Genomic DNA, 18,413 nt, shown 5'->3' on the forward strand with positions numbered 1-18,413 from the left:
TCATTTATACTCGATCTAAACTTACAAAAAATACATTAGATTCATGTCTTATTTACCAACCATGTCAAACTTTGTCTCCTTGTTATATAGGAAATGTGCCCTACTTGTATAAGATGCCATAACGGAGCTCAGGAACCTACCATGTGTTCCACGTCTACGAAGCTTGGACCATCGGTTTAGTGGACCATGGACTTCACATAAAATAATTAACATTACAGTCAGACAAACCCTTTCATGATAACTGAAGTACAAAGTAGAGAATAAAGAAGATTCCTTTTTAAGCCTTTTTAAAGGAGTTTAAAGCCAGAGCCAGCTTACACCTTTCAAAAATTTCAAAATCATAATCACCAAGTACGAAGCTTTCTCAAAACGTTCAAATCACTGATTCACGGGTTTCGGATTTTTTTAACTTATTATTTATTTATTTATTTTTATTATTATTATTTTTTAATTTTAATTTCTCAATCAAAAGTCACCCTTATTGGAGTGGAGTTGGGTGTGCCCCTTTCAATCAATCGATGTTGTCTCTTATTGATGGCTTGTGGTTCACGATCAGTTTAGTGGACCATGGGTTATAAAACATAATTAACATTAGAAAATTAGTTTTAATGAAAACACTTCTGTTAAAAACATTTTAAGAAAAAAACGTTTTCATTGAAAATATTTTTAGGCTGAAAAACACTTTTTAAAATTACTATTGGATGTAATTTTAGTATTTTAAAGAGGATTTATACTAAAAATTTCACCCATTTTGAATTTCAATCCCTATATCATGAGAAAAGTAGAATACAAATTTACGGAAAAAAAAAGTTATTCAATTCTTTAAAATTTTCATATTTCCTCCTTAGATAAAATTTATATTCTACTTCCAAATATTCCTGAAGAATTCAATACATAATTAACACCCTGTTTCATCATTAAAAAGATATAATTTTGGTAAGTGTTAAGAAAAAATCATCAATTAAGTAATATCACGTGTATACATTTGAGTCTTATGATTTCATATTTTAATTTTATAAATAAGAAAAGTAATTTTCTTTTAACATTTTTTTTTTTACTTTCCTTGTCATAACTTTAATGATTACAAAATGTATTCCACTCATGTGTAGAGAGTGTATTATAGTGGGGAGTTGAAATGAAGAGAGAAAAGGAGCCAAGGGTATGGTTTCCATTTGACGACAGCATTAACAAGAACAGATGGAGTACCATGAAAGCACCCTGCAACAAGATATGACAGAGCCACTGATGCAGCAAGATGAGAAGGGGAACATCTCCTTTGAAGAGGATGATGATCTCACGCCAAGAAACACCAGCCAGAATGGGTCTCTGGGAGTTGTATGGCTCAGCACAACAGTTGCAGTCTGGGGCTCTTTTCAGTTTGGATGTTGTGTGAGTAGAGCTTCAAAAAACCAGTCGTCTTCACCAGAAATAAAAGACTCAAAAAGTCAATGAGTTGACACTGTCAATATTAATATTTGCTGGAGGGGTTTTGCCCCTTAATTATACCACTTTGTTCTAGGCAGTACTTCTCTCATTTCCTCTGTAGATCACCTGGAAACTGACTTATATTCAGTTGGGTTGGATTCTGATGTTTGATGTAGGTAGCTGAACTTGCAGGTGCACTACTCATCTCCCACTCAGACAGCTATCAGGAAGGATCTCAATCTTTCACTAGCTGAGGTTTGGTCAATTTTTTTTTTCTCAACTAAAATTTATCTGTTATGCCTCTGTTTATCTACTTCTCCAACAATTATCATTCTTCATCAATCAAAAAAAGATTTGCGTTAAATTTTAGGCAGTAGAGCTTCAAAGAGACTACTGTAAAGAACCCAAAACATTTGCAGTACTCCATATGGACTACTGAATAATCTGTTGAAAACTCCATCAAGGAATTCAATTTCCATAGCCAAAATTTTGATGTCCTCTGTGTCTGTGCAGTACTCAGTATTTGCTTCCATATTGGCAATTGGGGCGATGATTGGGGGGATTACAAGCGGGCATATCTCCAATTTCATTGGAAGGAAAGGGGTAAGCTACAAATGGGAAACTCGCATGATATTCACAGGTCAAGTAGTACATATAGCCACATCTTCAAAACTGACCAACATGGTTTTTCTATGGAATGGAAGCAGACAATGAGAGTGGCTGCTATTTTCTGCATTATAGGGTGGCTTGCCATTGGTTTTGCTGAGGTCTGTATCAATTGTACACACTTCTAGGATCTTCAGTGCCTAAATATCAGCTGCTTATATGAATGAAGTAATTTTTATCTCTTAAGGGTGTTCTGTTGCTTGACATTGGAAGAATGTGCACAGGATATGGAATTGGAGTATTTTCTTATGTGGTATGCATTTCTTTCCACACACACACACAAAACCCTGTTCATGGATTTCCATTAAAATAGCATGAATCCCACATCTTATGATAAACTTTGAAATATATATAATGAGGGAGAAGGTACCAGTGTTCATTGCTGAAATAGCACCCAAGGATCTTCGTGGAGGATTCACATCATCGAATGAGGTAGGTGAGCTGCAAATAATGAGCAACAAGATTGTTAATGATGTATACTTTCTGCTTACTTTTTTCGGTTTTTCCACAGCTCATGATTCAAGTTGGGGGATCCATCACTTACCTGCTAGGGACGGTTCTAACATGGAGAATGCTCGCTTTAGTTGGTACATCTATCATTTTTCATTCGTTTGCATAATACCAAATCTGTTATGTAATACAACATATAGTGATTGAGTACGAAAATGGCAAGGACTGATTGATGGATGATCTTTGTATGAAGGCCTGATTCCCTCCCTTATGCTGATCTTGGGAATGTTTTTTGTCCCGGAGTCTCCAAGATGGCTGGTAAGCTATAGAAATAGGAACAAATCTCTTCACTAGTATTCAACAGGGAAGAAGAGTTAGGATATGTGAGAAAACTATGTGTTTCAGGTGATGGTTGGACAACAGAGAGAATTCGAAGCTTCATTGCAGAGGCTGCGCGGAAAGGACGCTGATATTTCCTTCGAGGCTTCTGAAATCCAAGTTGTTACTTTTAATTTTTTGAAAATGTAAATAGCCTTTGGGATGAGGAAGATGACTGATGTTCTTGGTTTCCAGGAATATACAGAAAAGCTTCAACAGATGCCTAAAATTAGGCTCCTGGATTTGTTCCAAAAAAGATACCTGCACTCGGTCATAGTGAGCATTTTTCCTTCCCATTACCCAGCTGACTCTACTAGAAGCTATATAGCATAACGCTTATGTCTTTTTTTGGCTTAACCTTTTCTTGTCGTCATCCCTGCACATGACTTTGTTTTGATGTTCAGATAGGAGTCGGATTGATGTTGTTCAAACAATTTGGGGGAATCAGTGCGATCGGCTCTTATGCAAGTGCGACTCTTGAATTAGCAGGTACCCAAAGAAAAGCAGCTTACTGACCATGACCAGGTACCAAAAATTTTCCATGAATTTCTGTTACAAGTCTAATCTTCTCCCTAAGCTTGTGGTTTCAGGATTTTCTTCAGGAAAATTTGGGACAATAGTCATTGGTTTGTGTCAGGTATTCAACAATTTTTCACAGTGGTTGCATTTTGAAGATCATTTTGTATAGACTCATTGTGGTTGAAACCTGACACAGATTCCAGTGACTATCATAGCTGTGGCACTAATGGATAGATGTGGAAGAAGACCTCTTCTATTGGTGAGGGGCCTAGTCATAATCCATAAACTTGGAGCTTGGGAACAACAACTTGGAAGTTTCAGAAACAAGGAAATTGTTTTGTTGTGATTCAGGTATCTTCAGTGGGGACATTCTTGGGCACCTTTCTGATTGGACTTGCATTCTATTTGAAGGTAACCAACCCTCTACCTATACCCCCAAAAAGTTGAGCCAGTTCTTCTTCTACTATCCCCATAATCTCCATTAATGCCGCAGGATCATGAGCTAGTACTAAAGTTGATCCCCATGATGGTCCTAGCTGGTGTACTGGTGAGGAGATTTTGAAATCAAACCATGAATACAATTATTTCAATTATTTTTGAGGATCTGATTTGATTCCTGAAATCAGATCTACTTTTGGTCTTTTGCATCGGGGATAGGATCTGCTTCCTGGGTTATTATGTCCGAGGTAATGGACTACTGATGTAGACACATTTGAAAGCATTCCCATGACAATTGCTTCAATTGCAGATATTCCCCCTAAACGTAAAGGGAGCAGCTGGAAGCTTAGCCATATGGGCAAACTGGTTTGGTTCTTGGACTGTTTCCTACACTTTCAACTATCTCATAAGCTGGAGTAGCTCGGGTAATAACATGCATACTAACATTTAGATTGCCAGTTTGCCACCAAGGTAGTATGTTGATATTAAGTGATGGAATGAGAGGAATGTTTCAGGTGCCTTCTTCCTGTATTCTGCTGTCTCTGCTGCAGCAATTTTGTTTGTGGCAAAGCTAGTACCAGAAACTAGAAGACGGACCCTGGAAGAAATTCAAGCTCACATGCTCTTCTCCAACTCCCACTCCTAAAGCCTCCATAGAAAAACTTCAATTGCTGTTGGGATAGCCCAACATTTAAACCTGTTTCAAAGCTCTGGTGTGTAAAGGGCTCAACTTCAAAGTAGACATATGAAGTGAACAAAATGTTTTTAAGAACACAGTTGTTTAATGTAGCACGAAGGTCTAGACGAGCTGGCCTTGGGCTCTCTTGGTTGAGGTTTGGGTCACCCTAGATAGATTCAAGCAGGCCTTTATGTCTGGCTGCGACCGGGTTGAGAATTAGTCTAAGCCTAATTCTTTAATTTTTATAAATAAAAATAAAATAAAATAATTTGCATGCCCATGTAGAAATCATATTTAGGAAAATCCATTGTAACGCGACCAAGAAGAAAGCAGACTTGGTGAAATGGACTTGAAGAAGGGGATGAACCTCCTATGGCCAAGGCATGGCCAAGGCAAAAACAAATTTCTTAGAGCCTGTTTAGTTAATAAAAAATAAAAAATAAAGAAAAAAGAAAGAAAGAAAAGAAGGGAAAACACATCCCCATAAATCATAAAACAATTTTTTATTTTTAAAAATAGAAAACACGATGTTTTGACAACATTTTTTTAGTTGTTTTCAATTATTTTCACTTATTTATCTAGGATTATTTTAAAAAATAATTATAAAAATATGGAGAATGATTAAAAAAACACTATATATAAAAGTCACTTTTAAAATATATTTAAAAATATAGAAAACTTATCTAGCATTTTAAGTCTCAATAGACATTTATTTTACAAAACATCATAGAATATTCTTCAATAATTATTCTAAAAAATTGTTTTTCAAAATTAATTTAAAAAACAATTGCCAAATAAAACCTTATATTTTTTATGATTTGATTTTTAAACAAAAAAAAAATGGCATAACACCCGACATTGTTATATAATATGATATCATCCTCAAAGGTTCATAAAATGATAAGATTGAAGTTATAAGCTTAACCATTGATTATGAATATGGGATGAAGGATGATAATGATTAAGTAGTAAACAAAACAAACAAAGACGGATAGATTGACGATCTTTGTCAATGTTTGGTTCTCAAAAAATATGAGAGAAAATGCGAGGGAAATAAAATATAGAGAAAAAGTAAATAAAATATAAAAAATTAATTTAAAATTAATAAATTATTTTATATGTTACTTCAAACTTATTACACTTATTTTCCTCTTTTATGTAAAAATTAGGGTTATGTATAGTTCCTGGAAAATTTGAGAGAAAATAGAAAGAAAACAAAACAAAAAGGAAAATTAGAAGGAAAGAAAAAGTGAAAAATACTTTTAAGATAAAAATGAGTTTGAAGAAAATAATTTATTAAGTTTAAACTCTTTTTTTTTTTTAATTTTTCTTCACTTTTTATTTTCTTCTATTTTTTTTTTATCTCTATCTTGTTTCCTTCACATTTTCCCTTAAATTTTCCAAGAACCAAACATATTGTCATAAGGTAAGTTACAATATTGACTTGATACTTAGTAAAAGTGCATCAATCACATCATATCATGTATATAATTTATACAATTTATAGTTGGTTTGAAAACATTTTTATACAACACTTAGGCCATATTTGGTTCCCATAAAGTACTAAGAAAAAAAAAAATAGTTTTATCATATTTGGTTTAACCATGGAAAAAACAAAAGAAATTCAAATATAATTAAAATTTGTAAATATATATATATATATATATATATATATATATATATATATATATATATATATAAGTAAAATGAGTTTGAAAAGATGTATAAAAATAATTTATTAAGTTTAAATCTATTTTTTATTTTCTTTCCTTCCGCTTTTTCTCCTTTTGTTCTTCCTTGTGTTTCCCATAAAATTTTCCATGAACCAAATATAACCTTATAATATATAAATAATTTTTGAAGAAAAATAATATATTTAAAAATTTATAAAACACTTTTTAAATTTTGAAAATTCACATATACTATTTCTTGAAATAGGTGATTCTTAAAAAAAGAAAGAAAACATTTATAAAAAAAATATTTTAACCAAAAATAGATTTGTACTCTTCCATTTAGCAGTGCTTTTAAATAATACTTCTAAGATGAAAAATATTTTTTTTTAAAAAATAAGATGTTTGGTAACGTTTAGAAAGCAATTACGAAAAGTAGAAAAATTAATTATGGTGGATGACCTTGGCAAAAGCACTTTAAAGAAAGCAATTCAGTTAAAAATATATTAAATATAAATAATTTCAAATGCATTCTAAGGTGATATTTGTTTTTTTTTTTTTAACTTAATGTTGAATAGTTTACCTTCAAACTTTATATTGTTTACTTTTAATATTTTTTCTTATTTATTATTTATTTTTTCTAAATATTGAATGAATGAAAAAAAAATCAAAATATTTGACATTTTATTAAATACTAAAAATAATTTTTAAAATAATTAAAACATAATCTAAATACATATCTCACCCTATTAATACTTAATATTTAAAATAAAATATAATAATAATAATAATAAAACAAGAACTATTTCAGAACAGGTTAGAAGTAGCAATGGTTGGTCGAAACACTTATTTTTACACTATTTCAGAAACCCAAAGACTCGATATATGGATGCATGGATACGTAAGATACGATATTTCCGATCCTACTATGAAAATGTAGGGATTAAAATACTCAATAATGAAAAGTGTGTAAATTAATTTTCCTCCATAATTTTTTATATATAGTTTTACAGTAAAACAAATCAGTTTTTAATCTTTCATATGGGATAATGAAAGAAAGAAAACCTTAATCATTACAAAATGTATTGGAGGGGGAAGTTACAAGGACAGGGAGAATGAGCCAAGGAAATGGGCAGTCCATAATTCCATTTGACAAGAACAGATGAAGTACCGCGAAAGCACCCTGCAACACGATACACTACAGAGCCACTGATCCAGCAAGATAAGAAGGGAAACATCACCTCTAAAGAGGATGACGATTTCAAGCCAAGAACTCAAGGGGAATTTTGAGTGAAAATGGCCCATTTGACCAAAAAAACAATATATATTTTAGGTTCATTTTACAACTTATATTCAAGGTGGTTTGTTTCTCATCACATGAGAGAGTGTTTGACGATTTGAAGCCAAGAACCCAGTCAAAAAGAGGAATTTTGGGTGAAAATGGCCGATTTCGCCAAATATATATATATATTTTGGGCTCATTTTAAAATTTATATTTAAAGTGTATTTGGTAATGATTTTAAGAAGTGTTTATATCATTCTAATACTTAAAAAAAATTTATTTTTCAAATATTATAAATACTTTTTAAAATTATTATCAAACGCACTTTTTATGTGATTTCTTTTTCATCACGTGACTATTACATCATCTTCCTATAAAAATAAAACCACATACCATTTCAAATTAAGAATTTCAATGAAAAAGGAAATTTTGAGTGAAAATGACCTATTTGATAAATAAATAAATAAACACTTTAAGCTTTTTTTAAAGTTTATATTCAATATGATTTATTTCTCATCCCGTGTGAGCGTCTCATCATCCTCCTGCAAAAACAAAATCTCAATTTATAATTGAGGTTTTCAGTTAAAAAATAAAATTTCAATTCACAATTGCAACTTTAATTTAAATTTAAAAAAATATATCTTTTTAATAATATAGGAGTCATACGATGATTTTAAATATAAATTTAATAAAATAATTAAATTTAATTTCTTTTCGTAAAAAGAGTATTTTGATCGAAAACTCGAAAAAGGGTATAGCAGGTGTCATCATCGTGATTGTAGAATGCTCCATGGATACAATGGAGCGTGGACTCACGCAACCCTTTCATGATAACCCAAGAAATATAAAATAAAGAAGGAAAGAGAGAGGATGCCTTTATAAGCTTTATTTAAATAAGTTAAAAACCAAAGTTTGCTTCATTTTTAAAAAATTTCAAATTCATCATCACCACCTATAATTTAAGCTTTCTCAAAACGTCCAAATCATATTTAGGTTTGAATTTTATTATTAATTTTTATTTCTAAATCAAAATTCTCGATTTATCAATTTTTTTTGCATTTATTTAATATTTTTAAATGAAGGGAAAAAATGATTCAATTTTTTAAAACAATTTCTAAATTTTCTTTGTTATGTTTTTATAAGTTCAAAACTCTGAACTTATTAAAACCAACATTTTGCTCCTAATCACAAACTCTTCATAAAATTATAAAATTGTATTGCTTTTTTTCATGCTTTATTTTGAAAACCAGTTTAAACATGGATAGAACTAACTTTGAGTTAACAACTTTCAAGTAGAATTTTCTAAATATCTTCAAAATATAGTTTTTACCAATTTTAATTTTTAATTTAAAATAGATATTTGTATGACTATTTGTGATTTATGCATGTTGTTACATAACTTTAAACTTAGTTAATAGATATTTTTTTGTTGCATTTCAATTTTGTTTCTTCACTTAACAACTTATTCATTGACTTTAGAGCCAAAGTGTTGACTTTTAAATGTGAGGAAGCAAAATGTAAAACAAGCCAAATATGGAAGGAATAAAGCCTATTTAATCCTAATAAAAAATAAAATTTATTTTCTTTATAAATTTGTATTTATTTTTAATCATTTTTTTTTTCAATTTTACGAATTTGAATTGCATAAGTTTCATTATACATTATTGTCATAAATCTTCATAATGACAAAATTTTCATGGGTTATAATTCTTAATAATCTATGGCCATATTTTCAAATGATTAGAGCAAACATTTATTAGAAGAAAATTATTTAATTATTAAAAATGGTCTAATTGATATATTAAAAAGAATTCATGTTAGATTAAGATAATGGTTTGATGAAAAAAAACGAAAATATTAAAAATTATTTGGGAAAGCTATTCCTAAACTTTTGTTAATCTTTACATGTTATGTCAATACAAAAATATATTTTAAATAAATTTATTTGAATAATAATAAATAAAAAAAGTAGTTTTCACATCTCTTGTGCAAAAGAATAACATTTAACAATAATAAAAATTATTTCAATGTGAACAAACATATTTGTATAGGTTGAAAACATAAATTTTTAGTAATAAAATATTATCATTTAAAAAAAATGGAAAACATAATTTAACTAATTTTTTATATCAATTGAAAAGGTGTTACCATTAGAATTGGATAGTATCATGTATATATATAACTGAGATCTAATATGTTTATACCCTGAGTCATGACGCATGTCACGATTGGCCACTATCCTTGTCATAATCTATGCAACGACATGTGACACATATCATGATGCGTACTACAACCTATGTCATGATGCGTGATGCATGTCATGACTATTTCATTATTTTGTTACGTAATTTAATTTTATTGGACTTTGACCTCATCCGATCGATTATACATATCCTTTGTATTTTGATCTTATTCATTTATATTGTAGTATCCAACGATTGAGATTTATCGCACAATGGATAGTCATACCTTAATATTTTCCTAATCTTTATACCTTAATAATTTACTCATGGGTTTGAAACCCGTGGAGCCACTATGAATTTTCATGTTGCTTGGAGTTTGGTGTTACCCTCCTCTATAATTCAATGTTGTTTCTTATTGTAGTCATTGGGTGAGAATAAGTTTTGTGGACCATGGACTTATGAAAAATTAATTGACAATAGACAAAAACAACCCTCTCATAACTAGGGTTTTGGGCTTTTTCTTTATGATTCCTCGATCGAAATTCACAATTTATGAATTTTATGCATTTATTTGATATTTTTAAGAGGATTTGAACTAAAAAAATTCACCCATTTTGTACTTCAATCCCTTAATCACAAGATAAGTAAAAGATTTCATTATGATGCCTTCCATGTTATGCCAATACAAAAAATATCTTTTCAAAAAAAAAATTTATTTGAATAAAAAAAATTATGCACTTCTTTTGTACAAAAGAATTACATTTAACAATAATAATTTTTTTTAACTCCAACCATTTTTATACATAAAATCACTAAAATTAAATGAAATTTCATCGATTAGACAAACATTTATACATTTAAAAATAATAATCTAATTTTTTAAATAAACAAAAAGCTAAAAATTCCAAATTTTGAAAAGAATTCTATGACAAAGGCTTGATTATATTATTGAAAGATATATATTTTTTATATAAATATAAAAAAGAAATCATCAATCAGATTAAGGATCGAAACCAAGCTTATAATCCCTTGAACTTGAAAATAGGTTTCAACTATCCATCGTTGACCAGATTTGGAAGCACTTTCTAAATGCCCTCCTAACCAAGAGATCCTGGTTTCCTTTGCAAGATAAGACCTCCTGGGGGATGAACCATTATCCGAGGCATGGTCTCATTAGCTCTGTTGCAAAACTTGCTTTTTAGGCAACCATATATATATATATATATATATATATATTGTAAAACGTATACATGTTGAATAATTTTGAGTTGGTGGCCATCCATGAATTACTAGCATGACCCTAACGTAAACATGTTGTATAATTTTGGGTTGGTGGCCATCCATGAATTAGCATGACCCACCTCACCATAAACTTGAGTAATGCTTCATCATCTTTTTCCTCCTTTTAATCACAACAGAATCCATTCCACTGAAGTGTATACAGTGTATTACAGTGAGATTTACAAGAACAGGGAGAATGAGCCATTGGAAAGGCCAGCTTTCAGTGTTGTCCATAATGATTTCCACTTGACTAAATCATTTACAAGAACAGATGGAGTACCATGAAAGCACCCGGCAACAAGATATGACAGAGCCACTCATCCGGCAAGATGAGAAGGGGAGCATCATCTCTGAAGAGGATGATGATCTCAAGCCAGAAAACCCCAGCCAGAAAGGGTCTCCGGGAGTTGAATGGCTCAGCACAGCTATTGCAGTCTGGGGCTCTTTTCAGTTTGGATGCTGTGTAAGTACTGAGTAGAGCTTCTAAAAACCAGTCATCTTCTCCAGACAAAAGAAAAAAAAAAAAGAACCCAGAAAGTCTATGAGTTTGACTCTGAAAATGGAGGAAAATGGGTACCATGAAACCCTCTGGAATATCCAATTAGTAATATTGCTGGAGGGGTTTAGGCAGGACTTCCACTGATTTTCTCTGTAGATCACCTGGAAATTAACTGACTTTTATTCAGTGTGGTTGGATTCTGATGTTTGATGTAGGTAGTTGAACTTGCAGGTGCACTACACATCCCCTACTCAGACAGCTATCAGGAAGGATCTCAATCTTTCACTAGCAGAGGTTGGGCCAGTTTTTTTTTTTTTCTCAACCAAATTTTAGCTTTCATGCCTCTGTTGATCTCCAACAATTATCATTCTTCATCAATTAAAAAAAAAAATATGTGTTAAATTTTAGGCAGTAGAGCTTCAAAGAGACTACAGTAAAGAACCTAAAGCAGTTGCAGTACTCCATATGGACTGCAGAATAATCAGTTGAAAACTCCCTCAAGAAATTCAATTTCCATAGCCAAAATTTGATATCCTCTGTGTCTGTGCAGTACTCAGTATTTGCTTCCGTATTGGCAATTGGGGCAATGATTGGGGGGCTTACAAGCGGGCATATCTCCGATCTCATTGGAAGGAAAGGGGTAAGCTACAAATGGGAAATTCACATGACATTCACAGGTCAAGTAGTACATATAGCCACATCTTCAAAACTGACCAACATTGTTTTTCTATGGAATGGAAGCAGACAATGAGAGTGGCTGCTGCTTTCTGCATTGTAGGGTGGCTTGCCATTGGTTTTACTGAGGTCTGTATCAATTGTATACACTTCTAGGATCTTCAGTGTCTAAATATCAGCTGCTTATATGAATGAAGTCATTTTTATCTCTTAAGGGTGTTCTGTTGCTCGACCTTGGAAGAATGTGCACAGGATATGGAATTGGAATATTTTCTTATGTGGTATGCATTTCTTTCTCCACACACACAAAAAACCCTGTTCATGGATTTCCATTAAAATGGTATGAATTCCACATCTTATGATAAACTTTGACAAAAAAATATATCTATAATGAGGGAGAAGGTACCAGTGTTCATTGCTGAAATAGCACCCAAGGATCTTCGTGGAGGATTCACATCATTGAATGAGGTAGGTGAGCTGCAAATAATGAGCGACAAGATTGTTAATGATGCATACTTTCTGCTTACCTTTTTCGGTTTTTCCACAGCTCATGATTCAAGTTGGGGGATCCATCACTTACCTGCTAGGGACGGTTCTAACATGGAGAATGCTCGCTTTAGTTGGTACATCTATCATTTTTCATTCGTTTGCATAATACCAAGTCTGTTATGTAATACAACATATAGTGATTGAGTACGAAAATGGCAAGGACTGATTGATGGATGATCTTTGTATGAAGGCCTGATTCCCTCCCTTATGCTGATCTTAGGAATGTTTTTTGTCCCTGAGTCTCCAAGATGGCTGGTAAGATATAGAAATAGGAACAAATCTCTTCACTAGTATTCAACAGGGAAGAAGAGTTAGGATATGTGAGAAAACTATGTGTTTCAGGTGATGGTTGGACAACAGAGAGAATTCGAAGCTTCATTGCAGAGGCTGCGCGGAAAGGACGCTGATATTTCCTTCGAGGCTTCTGAAATCCAAGTTGTTAATTTTAATTTTTTGAAAATGTAAATAGCTTTTGGGATGAGGAAGATGACTGATGTTCTTGGTTTCCAGGAATATACAGAAAAGCTTCAACAGATGCCTCAAATTAGGATCCTGGATTTGTTCCAAAAAAGATACCTGCACTCGGTCATAGTGAGCATTTTTCCTTTTCATTACTCAGGACTTTACTTGAAGCTATGGAGCATAATGCTTATTTCTTTTCTTGATTAACCTTTTCTTGTCGCCATCCCTGCACATGACTTTGGTTTGAAGTTCAGATAGGAGTCGGATTGATGTTGTTCAAACAATTTGGGGGAATGAGTGCCATCGGCTCTTATGCAAGTGCGACTCTTGAATTAGCAGGTACTCAAAGAAAAGCAGCTTACTGACCATTACCATGTACCAAAGATTTTCCATGAATTTCGGTTACAAGTCTAATCTTCTCCCTAAACTTGTGGTTTCAGGATTTTCTTCAGGAAAATTTGGGACAATAGTCATTGGTTTGTGTCAGGTATTCAACAATTTTTCACAGTGGTTGCATTTTGAAGATCATTTTGTATAGACTCATTGCGGTTGAAACCATGACACAGATTCCAGTGACTACCATAGCTGTGGCACTAATGGATAGATGTGGAAGAAGACCTCTTCTATTGGTGAGTGGCCTAGTCATAATCCATAAACTTGGAGCTTGGGAAGAACAACTTGGAAGTTTCAGAAACAAGGAAACTGTTTTGTTGTGATTCAGGTATCTTCAGTGGGGACATTCTTGGGCACCTTTCTGATTGGACTTGCATTCTATTTGAAGGTAACCAACCCTCCACCTATACCCCCAAAAAGTTGAACCAGTTCTTCTACTATCCCCATAATCCCCATTAATGCCGCAGGATCATGAGCTAGTACTAAAGTTGATCCCCATGATGGTCCTAGCTGGTGTACTGGTAAGGAGATTTTGAAATTAAACCAAGAACACAATTATTTCAATTATTTTTTAGGATCTAACTTGATTCCTGAAATCAGATCTACTTATGGTCTTTGGCATCAGGGATAGGATCTGCTTCCTGGGTTATTATGTCCGAGGTAATGGACTACTCATGTGGACACGTTTTAAAGCATTCCTGTTGAATTTTGACTTAGTATTTGCTAGAATTTGAATTTTGAATATTGCAGCTGGAGTCTTGCACAAAATCTGCAACATCTAGATATTTTCTTATTTTTATTTGGTCAAGATTTGGTTTCTATTTTATAGGAAGTAGTTGTTCATCATCTAGTAGCTTGATTTTCTGCTATTCTAATGTCATTTAAGTTACAAGTTCATGTATAAATTCAGCATTCTTCATCAATAAAATTATAAGTTCCAGCAGCCCAAACATATATTTTTTGTATAAGTATTTAATCTTATACCAACAAAGTGGTATCAGAGCCATAGTTATCTTGAGGGGCCAGTGAGGTGAGTGAACCCAAACACCTTCTAAAATCATTTAGCAATGGAAGAGTCAAGTCTCACAGTTGCACCATCAGTTCTTGATGGAGACAATTATGAAACTTGGGCTGTTAGAATGACAGTTCATCTACAAGCACTTGATGTTTGGGAAGCAGTGGAAGAAAATTATGAAGTTCCTCCCCTAGGAGCCAATCCAACTGTGGCTCAAATGAAGTTGCATAAAGAAAGAAGGACAAGAAAGGCTAAAGCGAAAGCTTGCTTGTTTGCTGCAGTTTCACCATCAATTTTCATCAAAATCATGAAAATTGATTCAGCTGCAGAAATTTGGGAGTATCTCAAGGAGGAATACAAAGGAGATGAAAGAATCAAGAACATGCAGGTGATGAACTTGATTCGAGAATTTGAAATGAAGAAAATGAGGGAGTCTGATGCTGTTAAAGACTATGCTGCACAACTTCTTTCAATAGCAGACAAAGTTAGGCTGCTTGGAAAAGAATTTTCCAATGAGAAGATTGTTCAAAAGATATTGGTTACACTTCCTGAGAAATATGAAGCTACAATTTCCTCTTTGGAGAATTCAAAAGATCTGTCAACTATTAGCTTGACAGAATTATTACATTCCTTGGAGGCTGTGGAACAAAGAAGACTCATGAGACAAGGAGATACTGCAGAAGGAGCATTTCAAGCAAGAATGCAGAAAAATGCATGCCATAAAAATGGAAAGGTGAACAACAACAAGTCGTGTGGCAACAACCAGAAAAATGGAGTTTTTCCACCTTGTCCTCATTGCAAGAAGACAAATCATTCTCCACAAAAATGTTGGTGGAGACCAGATGTGAAATGCAACAAGTGTGGTAAACAAGGACATGTGGAGAGGATTTGCAAAAATCAACAGCAGGAAGAAACTAATGCAGTAGTTGACTATTGTCAGGAGGAGCAATTGTTTGCAGCAACGTGTTTTGCTAATAAAAGCACCTCTAAAAGCTGGCTTGTGGATAGTGGTTGTACAAACCACATGACAAATAATCAAGATCTCTTTAGAGAACTTGATAGAACAACTATTTCCAAAGTCAGAATTGGAAATGGTGAGTATATTCCAGTGAAGGGCAAAGGAACGGTTGCTATCGAAAGCCAAACAGGTTTGAAACTCATTTATGATGTTTTGTTTGTGCCTGACATTGACCAAAACTTACTCAGTGTTGGACAGCTCGTTGAGAAAGAATTTAAAGTTTATTTTGAAGATAGGAATTGCATTATCAAAGATGCTGAAGGCAAAGAGGTGTTCAACATAAAAATGAAGGGCAAGAGTTTTGCCTTGAATTTACTGGAAGATGAGCATACTGCTATTTTACAACAAGATAGCACAACAATGTTTTGGGACAGAAGGGTCGAGCACTTTCATCATGATGATGTGCTCTACATGAAGAAAAATCAAATAGTTGAAGGACTTCCTGACTTAGAAAAAGATCTTCCTATATGTGCTACTTGTCAATATGGGAAGCAAACTAAACTTCCCTTTCCAAAGAAAATATCCTGGAGAGCAACCCAAAAACTGCAACTGGTGCATACTGATGTAGGTGGATCTCAAAAGATGCCATCCTTGAAATTGAATGCAAACAATGTTCACCAGCTCACTGCACCATATAATCCACAACAAAATGGAGCAGTATATTTTCTGAACATATTGCCAACAAAAGTGTTAAAGAAGCAGACCCCTTTCGAAGTTTGGTTTGAGTGTCTACGTGCAAGACTTGGAGTTTGCATCTACGAAGTCAAGGAGGAGTGTTGAATTTTGACTTAGTATTTGCTAGAATTTGAATTTTGAATATTGCAGCTGGAGTCTTGCACAAAATCTGCAACATCTAGATATTTTCTTATTTTTATTTGGTCAAGATTTGGTTTCTATTTTATAGGAAGTAGTTGTTCATCATCTAGTAGCTTGATTTTCTGCTATTCTAATGTCATTTAAGTTACAAGTTCATGTATAAATTCAGCATTCTTCATCAATAAAATTATAAGTTCCAGCAGCCCAAACATATATTTTTTGTATAAGTATTTAATCTTATACCAACAATTCCCATGACAATTGCTTCAATTGCAGATATTCCCCCTAAACGTAAAGGGTGCAGCTGGAAGCTTAGCCATATGGGCAAACTGGTTTGGTTCTTGGGCTGTTTCCTACACTTTCAACTATCTCATAAGCTGGAGTAGCTCGGGTAATAACATGCATACTAACATTTAGATTGACAGTTTGCCACCAATGGTAATATGTTGATATTAAGTGATGGAATGAGAGGAATGTTTCAGGTACCTTCTTCCTGTATTCTGCTGTCTCTGCTGCAGCAATTTTGTTTGTGGCAAAGCTAGTACCAGAAACTAGAAGACGGACCCTGGAAGAAATACAAGCTCACATGCTCTTCTCCAACTCCCACTCCTAAAGCCTCCATAGATATAAACTTCAATTGTTGTTCTTTAAAACTGTTTCAAAGCTCTGGTGTGTAAAGGGCTCAACTTCAAAGTAGACACATGATATTAATATACCGTACCTGTTTTATCTTAAAAATTGAAAACAGGGAGTGAACAAAACATTTCTAAGTATACTATTTGTTAGGACAATTGGTCAAGTATATTATATATGGACAATTTTGTTCCAATTTATTTTCCAGGAAACTTTTTAGATAGTGAATTACTCTCCAGTGAAGATCCAAGGCTACCGTTGATTCAATCGAAAAGTTTCGGATAAGTGAAAAATGTATGGTTGGTGATAAGTTAGGTGATTAAAGAGTTAAAAGTGGATTGGTATCTTTTTTATTATTTAAAATACATAAATTAATGTTTTGGAAAAACAAGATGCTCGAACGGTGAAAGCAATGCCCAAGCACTCATGCAACGTTCAAGTGTCCAAAGCACCCTATTAGTGAGTGCACTCAAACACTCATCCAAATCTATCAAAATATGGTAGAATTTTTTTGGAAATTCACGAATATTGTATTTAGAAAATTCAGAATACCAATTTCTTAGGGTGTCTATATAAACTCTTCTTTAACCCTTTTAGGGTTGAAAACTTACAAAGAGGTTTAGCCTAACTTGTCCTACCATTCTCAATCTCACATGGAGGATTCAAATATTGAATCTTGGGTTGTAAAAAATACCAGCATCTCTCCAATAAAGTTGAAGAAATTTCACTAGAACAATTGGGGATTATTGCATTACAAACATGGATCAAATTATAGGTTCTAGAGACTAAGTTTAAGGGGTCAACAGTTATGTAATTATGTGTGACTTAATCTCAAATAATAGATTTTAGATTAGAGGTCTTAGATCCTGTGATTTTTTATCTCCACAATTAATATGGGGGTTTTCCACGTAAAAACTTTCTTGTGTCTATTGCTTATTTGTTTGATTTTGATAATATTGTTTATCACTAATATCATCTTATAATTTATTTGGGTTAATAATTCAATAATTCAACTCCTAAATTATAATATTTAAAAATACACTCATTCGCCCCCTTCCAATGGTACCAGGCAACAATTTTTCACTATTGTTTAATAGCATAAAAACCTAGACGGGCTGGTCTTGGACTCTCTTGGTTGGGGTTTGGGCCACCCTAGATAGACTCAAGCGGGCCTTTATGTCAGGCTGCAACCGGGTTGAGACTTGAGAATTAACTCTGAGCCTAATTCTGGCCCCAGGTCCAATTCTTTAATTTTTATAGATAAAAATAAAATAAAATAATTTGCATGCCCATGTAGAAATCATATTTAGGAAAAACCATTTCTGCGTGACCAAAAAGGAAAAGTAGACTTGGTGAAATGGACTTGAAGAAGAGGGTAAACT

At 33.0% G+C, this 18,413-nt stretch overlaps 2 protein-coding genes across 9 annotated transcripts; both read left to right on the top strand.

The window, feature by feature from the left end:
• Positions 1-1,136: 1,136 nt before the first annotated feature.
• LOC100240820 (sugar transporter ERD6-like 16) lies at positions 1,137-4,699 on the top strand. Of its 3 annotated transcripts, none has more exons than XM_010651521.3 (18): positions 1,137-1,389; positions 1,618-1,680; positions 1,939-2,028; positions 2,133-2,192; positions 2,279-2,344; positions 2,458-2,523; positions 2,603-2,678; positions 2,795-2,859; positions 2,947-3,039; positions 3,115-3,195; positions 3,324-3,408; positions 3,510-3,556; positions 3,635-3,697; positions 3,790-3,849; positions 3,932-3,985; positions 4,065-4,124; positions 4,187-4,301; positions 4,392-4,699. In XM_010651521.3, the coding sequence occupies exons 1-18, from the start codon at positions 1,198-1,200 to the stop codon at positions 4,520-4,522; spliced, it is 1,467 nt and encodes a 488-aa protein (XP_010649823.1). In that variant the 5' UTR covers positions 1,137-1,197; the 3' UTR covers positions 4,523-4,699. The 3 variants fall into 3 exon arrangements, with proteins under 3 accessions (XP_010649823.1, XP_059592804.1, XP_059592805.1); XM_059736822.1 differs by having other exon boundaries at positions 1,311-1,389; positions 1,602-1,680; XM_059736821.1 differs by lacking the exon at positions 4,065-4,124.
• A 6,402-nt stretch (positions 4,700-11,101) lies between these two features.
• Positions 11,102-17,227, top strand: LOC100263082 (sugar transporter ERD6-like 7). Of its 6 annotated transcripts, none has more exons than XM_002278618.5 (18): positions 11,102-11,434; positions 11,702-11,764; positions 12,021-12,110; positions 12,215-12,274; positions 12,361-12,426; positions 12,548-12,613; positions 12,693-12,768; positions 12,885-12,949; positions 13,037-13,129; positions 13,205-13,285; positions 13,411-13,495; positions 13,597-13,643; positions 13,723-13,785; positions 13,878-13,937; positions 14,017-14,070; positions 14,150-14,209; positions 16,675-16,789; positions 16,881-17,227. In XM_002278618.5, exons 1-18 carry the CDS (start codon positions 11,243-11,245, stop codon positions 17,009-17,011), a joined length of 1,467 nt encoding a protein of 488 aa, XP_002278654.3. In that variant the 5' UTR covers positions 11,102-11,242; the 3' UTR covers positions 17,012-17,227. The 6 variants fall into 6 exon arrangements, with proteins under 6 accessions (XP_002278654.3, XP_019075601.1, XP_019075604.1 ...); XM_019220056.2 differs by having other exon boundaries at positions 11,108-11,434; positions 11,690-11,764; XM_019220059.2 differs by lacking the exon at positions 13,037-13,129 and having other exon boundaries at positions 11,108-11,434; positions 11,690-11,764.
• Positions 17,228-18,413: the final 1,186 nt, after the last annotated feature.

The sequence above is a fragment of the Vitis vinifera genome, chromosome 5 (genome assembly GCF_030704535.1).
Source record: "Vitis vinifera cultivar Pinot Noir 40024 chromosome 5, ASM3070453v1".
Classification (NCBI taxonomy): Eukaryota; Viridiplantae; Streptophyta; class Magnoliopsida; order Vitales; family Vitaceae; genus Vitis; species Vitis vinifera.

Bases quoted from the DNA above. Each gene is read 5' to 3' on its own strand.
- LOC100240820 (XM_010651521.3), top strand. From the start codon at position 1,198: ATGGAGTACCATGAAAGCACCCTGCAACAAGATATGACAGAGCCACTG. The intron at 2,193-2,278 runs GTCTGTATCAAT...TTATCTCTTAAG, and splicing joins TTGCCATTGGTTTTGCTGAG to GGTGTTCTGTTGCTTGACAT. The intron at 3,196-3,323 runs GTGAGCATTTTT...TTTGATGTTCAG, and splicing joins GATACCTGCACTCGGTCATA to ATAGGAGTCGGATTGATGTT.
- LOC100263082 (XM_019220056.2), top strand. From the start codon at position 11,243: ATGGAGTACCATGAAAGCACCCGGCAACAAGATATGACAGAGCCACTC. The intron at 12,111-12,214 runs GTAAGCTACAAA...GAATGGAAGCAG, and splicing joins ATCTCATTGGAAGGAAAGGG to ACAATGAGAGTGGCTGCTGC. The intron at 12,275-12,360 runs GTCTGTATCAAT...TTATCTCTTAAG, and splicing joins TTGCCATTGGTTTTACTGAG to GGTGTTCTGTTGCTCGACCT.